The following is a 9,730-nucleotide window of genomic DNA, read 5'->3' as shown; positions in this document are numbered from 1 at the left end:
AGAATGGTGGGAGAGTAGAACGTACTTTTGCTATTAGCACGAGGAGTGGTAAAATACTTCAAGGTGCTGACAAGAAAATAATTGATCTAGATCCTATTAATGAGGAAGAAGAGGTGCATTCTGAAGTGCCTAGTATTGATGAGGAAGTCCGTGGTGAAGAAAAAGTTGTTGATATTCCAGAAGTTGCTGCTGATACAGGGAAACACTCAATAAAAGGGGCTCTTCACACTTTGACTCAGATGTACAAAGCAAAGTCTCCCTTTCCTGAGAGGTTGGCAAAGAAGAATGATGATGCTAAGTGTCATAAGTTCTATGATCAGTTGAAGCAGTTAACAGTGAACTTTCCATTCTTAGATGCTGTCAAAGAGATGCTCGGATTTGCTAAGTTTGTAAAAGACCTACTTAAGAAGAAAAGGTCTGTTCAACATGAGACAGTGAATTTAACTCATCGTGTGAGTTCAATTATTACTTCCACCACAGTTCAGAAGAAGGAAGATCCAGGGGTGTTTACCATTCCGTACAATATTGGGCTTCATGCATTTGCCCGTGCTCTGTGTGATAATAGGGCGAGTATCAACTTGATTCCCCTTGCTATTTTCAAAAAATCTAGATTGGGGACTTCTAGACCGACTTCTATGCGACTACTGATGGCAGACAGATCTATCAAGAAGCCAATTGGGGTTATAGATGATGTGTTGGTGCAAGTGGTTAAGTTCATGTTGCCTGCTGATTTCGTGATTCTGGATTGTGCGATGGATAGAAATATTCCTATCATCTTGGGATGACCGTTCCTTGCTATGGGAAGAGCGCTTATGGACTCTGAAAAGAATGAAATTAAGTTCCAAGTGAATGATGAAGAAGTGACTTTCCAAGCAAGCAAGGGGATGAAGTTGCCAAGCGCTTATGAGAGTATCTCGATTATTGATTCGTTTGATGGGATTGACGATGCTGTCGAATATAAAATGGAAGAAGAAAGTCTGGGAGAAGCCCTCACTGCAGTTCTGATAAACTTTGATTCTTGTGATATGGAGGGCTACGTGGAAACTATAAACGCGCTTGAGGGTTTAGGTTCCTACACTTACCACCCAAGAAAGCTTGATCTTGATCTTGCAAATAGAACTACTCCACCAGCCAAGCCTTTTATTGTTGAGCCACCAAAGCTTGAGCTTAAGCAGCTCCCAGCGCACTTGAGGTATGAGTTCCTTGGTCCGAACAACACATTGCCGATTGATCATTTTAGCATTATTGGTCGAGGAGCAGTTGAGCGTTTAGTGGAGATTTTGCGCGAGTACAGACGTGCTATTAGTTGGACCATAGCAGACATTTGGGGTATTCCTTCTGGTATTTGTGAGCATAAAATTCGGCTAGAGGAGGACAAAGAACCGGGTGTTGAGCATCAGCGGAGATTGAACGTGAACATGCAAGAGGTCCTGAAAAGGAGATCATAAAGTGGTTGGGGATTTGGGGTAGTGTATCCGATTGCAGACAGCAAGTGGGTAAGTCCTGTTCAATGTGTACCAAAGAAAGGAGGTATCACTGTGGTGCCTAATGCAAAGAATGAGCTGATTCCCACTCGTACAGTTACTGGATGGCGTGTTTGCATGGACTATAGGAAGCTGAATACTGCCACTTGTAAAGACCATTTTCCCATGCCTTTCATTGATTAGATGCTGGATAGACTGGCTGGGAGGTCTTACTATTGCTTCCTAGATGGATACTCAGGCTCTAATCAAATCAACATTGCCTTAGAAGATCAAGAGAAGACGACATTTACTTGTCCCTACGGGACGTTTGCGTTCAGCCGAATGCCCTTTGGGCTGTGCAATGCACCAGCCACTTTTCAGAGGTGCATGATGTTGATCTTTTCTGACATGGTAGAGGATTTCTTAGAGGTATTCTCTGTTGTTGGTGATTCGTTTGATGACTGTCTTGACCATCTGGGTCAAGTGCTGAAATGATGTGAGGAGACAAATCTTGTGCTAAATTTGGAGAAGTGCTACTTTATGGTGAAGGAAGGGATCGTCCTCGGTCACAAAATTTCTGAAAAGGGAATTGAGGTCGATCAAGCGAAGATAGATGCGATTTCGAAACTTCCTCCACCCATCTCAGTCAAAGGTGTCCGAAGTTTCTTGAGACATCTTTGGGTTCTGGCTGTGACTTCATCAAGGATTTCTCCAAGATTGCTACCCCGATGTGCAAGCTTCTTGAAAAAGAGGCTAAATTTGTGTTTGATGACAAGTTTCGAAAGGCGTTTGATGAACTAAAGGAGCGCCTTACTACTGCTCCTGTGATTGTTACTCCGGATTGGTCCTTGCCCTTTGAGTTGATGTGTGATGCTAGTGGTTTCGCGATAGGTGCGGTGCTTGGCCAGAGGCACAATAAAATTATGCACCCGATCTACTATGTTAGTAGGACACTTAATGCGGCGCAGATGAATTACACGGTGACTGAGCAAGAGCTGCTTGCGATGGTATATGCTTTTGAGAAGTTTCGGTCCTATTTGTTGGGGTCCAAAGTTGTGGTGTACGCTGACCATCTTTGCGTTGAGGTATTTGATGGCAAAGAATGAAGCTAAGCCGCGACTGATTCGTTGGGTCCTTTTGTTACAAGAGTTTGATTTTGAGGTAAAAGATCGAAAGGGGTTCAAAAATCAGGTCGCAGATCATCTCTCTAGGCTTGAGAAAATTGGGGTGCCAGCAGATGAAATTGATATTGAAGATACATTTCCGGATGAGCAAGTTTTGGCGGTGTCTATGCAGGTGGCACCTTGGTTTGCCGATTTTGCCAACTACTTGGTGACTGGTATCATTCCCGACGAGATAAAATCGTATTAGAAAAAGAAGTTTTTGCGGGATGTTCGTCAGTACTATTGGGATGAACCGTATTTATTCAAAACTTATGCCGATAATATTATTCGGTGTTAGCTCCCAGAGAGTGAGGTATTGGAGATTTTGAAGGCTTGCCACGACTCTGTAGTTAGGGGACATCATAGTGGTACAAGGACTGCTGTCAAGGTTCTCAAATGTGGTTATTATTGGCCTACTCTCTTTCATGATGCTAATCTGATGGTGCGTTCTTGTGATCAGTGCCAAAGGCAGGGGAATATTGGTAGGAGGCAAGAGATGCCTATGAACTTTGTAATTGAGGTTGAAATGTTCGATGTTTGGGGAATTGATTTTATGGGTCCCTTTGTAAGCTCTTGTGGAATGAAATACATCTTGGTGGTTGTTGATTATGTCTCTAAATGGGTAGAAGCGGTGGCTTTACCTAATAATGAAGCCAAGAGTGTCATGGGATTCTTGAAAAAGAACATATTTACTCGTTTTGGTACCCCAAGGGCGATAATCAGTGATGGTGGTTCTCACTTTTGCAATAAAGCCTTTGCGGGATTGATGAAGAAGTATGGAGTCAAGCATAGGGTGGCAACCCCGTATCATCCTCAGACAAGTGGGCAAGTGGAAGTCTCTAATCGGGAGATAAAGAGTATTTTAGCAAAAACGGTGAATGCGAATAGAACTGATTGGGCCCGCAAGCTCGATGATGCTCTATGGGCTTACCGGACCGCGTTCAAAACTCCGGGCAAATTGAAATCACGGTGGTCAGGTCCCTTTGAAGTGGTAAGTGTCTCACCCCATGGAGCTATTGAATTGAAGTCCGAAGACGGAACTCAGACATTTAAGGTGAACGGGCAGGGGGTGAAGCACTACTATGGTATGATTGCGGGAGATAGAATTGTGGACCGATATCAGTTGAAGCATCTTGGGACGAATGCTGACTCGACGAGTCCCGACCAAGAGTAAATTGATACCACTGTCGTGCTGCGACGTTAAATCAAGCGCTTCTTGGGAGGCAACCCAAGTTTAAAATTCTGTAATTTTATTTTTGTAGGTTTTAATTTTTTATTTTTTTTTTATTTTTTATAGGTATCGAGTGCGCGGGAACTGAAACTCGAAAAATCAGTAAATTTACACCAGAGCACAAAGACGGGCCGTCGACATGTCGACCGACCGTCAATGTACAATGACGGTATGCAGAGCTGAACTTCTGAGGATTAGCAACTGCTCATCTGCAGGTAAGTAAATCGACGAGCATGTCGACGGACCGTCGACACGTTCGACGACGCCGTCGAAGTGCTCATCAACAGTTCAGCTCCTTTCTTTATTCTTTTGGTCGTATTTACGCTTTGATGAGTCGTCGACATGGTCCAAAAGCTTCGAAAAAAATTTAAAGGGCAAACAGTCGGGTTTTAAAACAGATAACGGGCAGGGGCGTTTTAAAATCAAATACTCCAATTGCTCCCACGAACTCCCTCCATAACTTCCCATCATTTCCTCCATAAATCACAACCCACTACAATCTCCTACCCTAAAGGTTCACCACTGATTTTCGAGACCCGCTGCCTAAGTACGAAAATCTGCTCTCTTACTTTTCGCACTTTTTGTGTGATTTTGTGTCAAATATTCTTCTACTTCTTCTCATAATCAGGTATGTTGCATAAATTTCGGCCCTTTCTTGGTTTTAATGTTGGTATTTGTTCGAAAATTGCTAAAGAAAATGCCTAGGGTTCCTAAATTAATTGAAAATTTTGATTATGGGACCTAGGCTGTATTTGATGGTATTGAAATAAGTTGGGTGTGTTTTTAACTAGGATACATGGGTGATATCTGTGATGTGAATGCTAAGGGTAGAAATTATGACTTAGGGTTTGTACTGGTTGAATGAAATCCATGCTTAAATTTGTAAAAATTGTGAAATTATTGGTTGGGGGAGGGGAATTTGGTATGATTGCTGTTAGGAGGACTCGTGGGGACGAGAATATCGTGCCCCCATTGAGTCGGCGGGCATTTTGATCAACTTGTTGGTTCATTATGCCCGCCAATGGTCCGAAAAAGAGGAATTCTGTTGAAACATGAAGCTTGAGGAGTGAAGTCTGAGTAACTCCAACGGGTTGGAGGGTATTTCGATTAAAAATCTCGGTTTGATATCGTTATACCCACCAAACGAAACCCAGATAATTGCCAAAAGTCAAAAAGGTTAAAAAAATGAGGGTGAAGTCTGAATAACCCGAAGCCCCAAAACCCCAAATGTGCGAAATAGTTGAAAATCGGTTCTCTGATTGATTGAAATGGAACACGCAAAGCCGAAACAAGTTTTGATGTCTATTTACTGTTGGTTGCAGATGCAAGGCTGTAAACATGTCGATGGCACTGTCGACAGGTCGACGGACCGTCTTTTCACAAAGGCGATCCCGTCGAGCTGATTGACGATCCGCCGACAGGTTCTATGGTCCGTTAAAACGCATCTACGGTCTGCAGACAGAGAACATCAGAGAACTGAAACTGAGATTTTTTTTTTTGAAACTAACTGTGTTGATTTTACTTGTACGGATTGGCTAGATTGTGGTTTTTGATGATTACCGGTATGGCGCCACCCAAGTTGACAACCACCCGAGGGGGTGGCTCGAGGTAAACTCAAAGAATAACGGGTCGAAGGAGGCCCAGTGGCCAACCCACACTTAGAGATGAGAGGTTGGATGATGAGCCTGAGGTTATACCCATGAAGAAGAACAGGGCTGCTCCTCTCTCGTGGAACAGGCAGGTCACAGTACCGGCTCCTACACCTCCCAGTTCCTCCAGTCTGATGAGGAGGAATCATCTACATCTGGTTCCGGTGATGGATCCGAGGGGGAGGGATTAGAGGCTGCATCTGGAGATGCCTCACCTGCTGCACGAGCATAGTCTACTGAGGATGCCGCTCAGTCCTCGCAGGCACTTTCTAGATCCTAGACCCGTCAGAGCCCACAGCTTGGTGATGATGAGGTTGATATTGATATTGATCCTGAGGCGGCTAGGGCTCGGGAACTTAGAACCAAGAGGCTTGAGGATCGTTTCTTTATTGAGGGTGCCAGACAACTGTATGAATATGACATTGAATTGAAAGGTGACGACACTCAGCATGAGAACCGCACCATGAATAAAGAGCGGCAGATCAGTTTTGAGGGGCTAGAGATCTTATTGAGGGCCAGAGAGCTCATTTGCCACTATCAGCTAGAGTTTATGCAGGAGCCGCTTGAGGAGTATTGCCCGATTTTGGTTCGTGAGATATATGCCGCATATAGGGCCTTGATCAGAAACGTTAGAAAGAGGCGCCAGAAATTGAGGGAGATATCACCACTGAGCGAGGTTGAGATCAGAGGGGTGAGTGTTGATATATCTGCCCAGGCTATCAACAGAGTATATTTCGATAATGACTACACCGCCCCGAGGCAGACAATGGAGCTAGAAGACAAATTGCTAAAACGCAAGGAGTAGTCCGTCAGGGACTGGGTAGCTACAGTGTTGGGTCGCCCGACCAAGAGAGCCGAGTGTACTAATTTTAAGAATCGGATAAAGAAGAGTTGGTTGACTCTAGAGGGAAAATTTTGGTAGAGCGTGGTGCAGTTGCGGCTTCTCTCCACTCAGGCCGACAATGCTCTTACGGTTGACAGACAGGTTATTATAGCCGCATTGATGTCCAGATACCCGATTGATTTCGGGGCATTGGCTAGTATGGAGATACAGTTGAGGGCTTCTATTACACCCCGTAAGAGTCCGTGCTATTTGACTCAAGGCAAGAATGAATGAGTTAAGAAAGTTCAAGGAAAGTTAGTCGAGTTAGTAAGAATATCATTATATATATGGTTGCCTTAAGTATCCCAAGGTGACATGGTAACCTTAAGGATTTGAAATCATGTTATGAGTACATATACGAGGTAATATGAGTGCCCTTTTAAAGTATTTGAGATTATTAGTAATGATATAGAAGATGGACAAAAGATATGAATACACTTTTGCGATTGGAGTTTCGTCGAAGCTTTGTGAGTTCTCTAGTTATGTTTAAGGTTATTATGATTCTCCGGACCCTTCGAGATGCGTGTATGGATTGTTATAGATGTATATGAGTATGTATATGTATGTATAAGAGGTTACATGAGGGTTGGAAGAGGATTAGAAGTTAAACGAAATAAATCGGAACAACTTCAGTAAAATCTTGGACCCGATTTTAACCCATATTGTTGGAGGCGTATCTCCTAGTATATGAGGAGTTTTAAGGTGTTTTAAAAGCCTAAAATGAAGTTCATCGAGTCTAGTTTCCAACGCAACAAACTGCTCATCAAAATGATACCGGGATAAGGAGTTATGGACGATGAAAGTTGGGCTGGCGGGGCAGCAAGTTGAGACCCGACCCAAACATTTGTATTTCGGCCCATGAGTATATTTCGGCCCATGAGGCCCATTAACTTTAATATATATGGAAAATTCATTTGAGGGCTGGTCATTTTCATCTAGGAGCTTCCAAAACATTATAGAAAGAGGGATAGAACTTCTAGGCTAAGAAAGCCATTTGATCAAAATTCGAGCCCCGAATCCCGAAGCTCATAAAGAGAAAAGCGTTGTGCGTCGCGTTGCCTTTAGTTTGAGCTAAAAATCAGCCAAAAAGAGGAGTGTTGACGTGGTTGCTGCAATACTTAAGGTAAGATTAAGGTCCCTTTTTCATTGTTGATAAGTTTAATTAGGGTTTTAACGGATTAGAACGGAGAAAATAGCGTTATAAACTCGTTTGTTGCTTTGTCAAGTACCCTTTTGTTGTTGATGATATTTTAGGGCTGTTTTGTATGATTTTCGTGGCTGTTTTGTGATGATATTTGGGGCTGTTTGGTATGATTTTTGTAGCTGTTTTGTGATGATATTTTGGGGCTGTTTGGTATGATTTTCGTGGATGTGTGTGTTGTTGATATTGTTGTGATTATTTTGGGTTGTTGGTGAGTTGGGGCAGAGTAAGAAAAATAAGGGAAATGTTGCCGGATTTTTGTTAGATTGTTTGTTAGCTTACAATGAGTAGCAAAGAATGACTTTCATCTAATTGTGGCGTAATTATTGCCTTGTTATAGATTACAAACTTGGACAGCAGATTTTAGACGAATAGACGCGCTTCAAGGTATGTAAAGCTATCCCTTTCTTCTTTTTGGCATGAATTACATAAACGAGCGAACGATGAACATACATAATTCCAAAGAATTCTAGTTCTCAGTGGTACTTGACATGATAGTTGTCTTTGATTCTCCAGTGTTGGTTCATTCTAATTATTCTATTGAGTCTCAGATGATGATTTAATTTGTATATGGTTGCTCATGATATTCTACTCGTGCATGCTGTTAATATATCATTCACCGAGTCCCGGGCCGGGTATGTATTCGTGCACAGTTTCATTGCATTATTCACCTAGTCCCTCACTAGAGGGTCGGGTACGGTAGATATATATGATTATTTCACCGAGACTCTCACTAGAGGGCCGGGTACGGTATTTATGTATATGATTTCATTCACCGAGTCCCATAATGGGCCGGGTACGGTATATTATATAGATATGCATAACTCTCATCACATAAGGCACAGGTGCATTGGTATCTTTGATTATCATACTTGCCTCCTGTCATCTTTTATTCGTTATGATCTTCTTTATTGTATTTCATGCTTTATATACTCGCACATTTCTCGTACGACCCCTTTCTTCGGTGGTCGCGTTTCATGCCCACGGTATAGACACTCGGTTGGTGATCCTCCGAACTAGGACTTCACGCTTCGGTCATTTTGTTTGGAGAGCTCCCTAATTAGAGCCTAAGTCATTTTGGCACGGATCCTTTGATATAGACTTATGCATATCCGGGGGGTACGACGGGGCCTTGTCCCGTCATATTTCACTATTATACTCTTAGAGGTCCGTAGACACGTGTGGGTTGTATATAGGTTTGGGTCAACTATATCGATATGGTTCATTACGGATATTCCGTATATAGTGGCAGCCTTGTCGGCTTGTATATTTTGTTATGTTTTGGTTAGCTGTGACTCCTCAGGAGACAGGTTCATTATGATGTATGACGTTATGAGTCTATGGCTTACTTTTACAAATTTCCATATTGTCCTTAGTTTCAGTTTGACTATATCTAACAGGTTCGTATATGAGTGTCCAGCTTGGGCACTAGCCACGGCTCATCGGGTTGGGTCGTGACAGCTTCCCAGCCCAACACTTCCCTGATATTTCAATGCCTGATCACACAGTTTGTTCGGAGGTCATAGGTGCAGTTTATAAATGATATCGACCACCGAATTACAGCTTCGTCGGTTTATTCGGTAGAAAAGAGTAAGAAGGAGGCCGTTGATAAGAGCCAAGGGGAAGCAGATGGGTTCCAAGTGGCACTTGGAGGGGTACCCCTACCGCAGGTGCTGATTCATCCGGGGGCCGCGGGTGACTCTACACAGGAGTTACCCACCACTGCTGCCCCTATTACTGAGACTATACAGGCTACAGATTCTGAGATCCCAGCTACTGATATTGGAGATGATTCCGTTGAGACTCAGACTGATATTCTTGAGCCACAGACTTCAGCTCCACCGCCTTCGAGTTCAGCTCTACAGCCAGCAGGCCCAGCTGGACAGCCCCAGGGTACAGCCAGAGTTGATCCATATGCCTTCTCAATGGACAACTTTAGAAAATTTGCAAAACAGACGGCTACAGCGGACTAGCAGTCAAAGATCATAGTGGCCCAGCTTGATGATTATGTGAGATCGAGAGTGGGCGATGCATTAGATCCTGTGAGGACGACACTGTCCGCTCGGTTGGATGGATTTGAGATGAGATTGACTACATTGGATATGGCTCGCCCGACCACTTCCACCGATGCTTTGAGGGC

At 43.4% G+C, this 9,730-nt stretch overlaps 1 protein-coding gene across 1 annotated transcript; it reads left to right on the top strand.

The window, feature by feature from the left end:
• Window positions 1-812: 812 nt before the first annotated feature.
• LOC132063262 (uncharacterized) lies at window positions 813-3,800 on the top strand. The gene is made up of 7 exons (XM_059455731.1): window positions 813-1,427; window positions 1,524-1,632; window positions 1,723-1,946; window positions 2,201-2,548; window positions 2,655-2,795; window positions 2,925-3,191; window positions 3,309-3,800. The coding sequence occupies exons 1-7, from the start codon at window positions 813-815 to the stop codon at window positions 3,798-3,800; spliced, it is 2,196 nt and encodes a 731-aa protein (XP_059311714.1).
• Window positions 3,801-9,730: the final 5,930 nt, after the last annotated feature.

This window comes from Lycium ferocissimum, chromosome 1 (genome assembly GCF_029784015.1).
Source record: "Lycium ferocissimum isolate CSIRO_LF1 chromosome 1, AGI_CSIRO_Lferr_CH_V1, whole genome shotgun sequence".
Lineage (NCBI taxonomy): Eukaryota > Viridiplantae > Streptophyta > Magnoliopsida > Solanales > Solanaceae > Lycium > Lycium ferocissimum.
Note: the sequence above shows the minus strand (reverse complement) of the source record. Positions and strands in the feature narration are given on the sequence as shown.

Excerpts from the sequence above, each read along its gene's own strand:
- LOC132063262 (XM_059455731.1), top strand. The coding sequence starts at position 813 with ATGGACTCTGAAAAGAATGAAATTAAGTTCCAAGTGAATGATGAAGAA. Across the intron at positions 1,947-2,200 it reads GTCTTGACCATCTGGGTCAA|CTTCTTGAAAAAGAGGCTAA; the intron begins GTGCTGAAATGA and ends CCGATGTGCAAG. Across the intron at positions 2,796-2,924 it reads CCGATTTTGCCAACTACTTG|CTCCCAGAGAGTGAGGTATT; the intron begins GTGACTGGTATC and ends ATTCGGTGTTAG.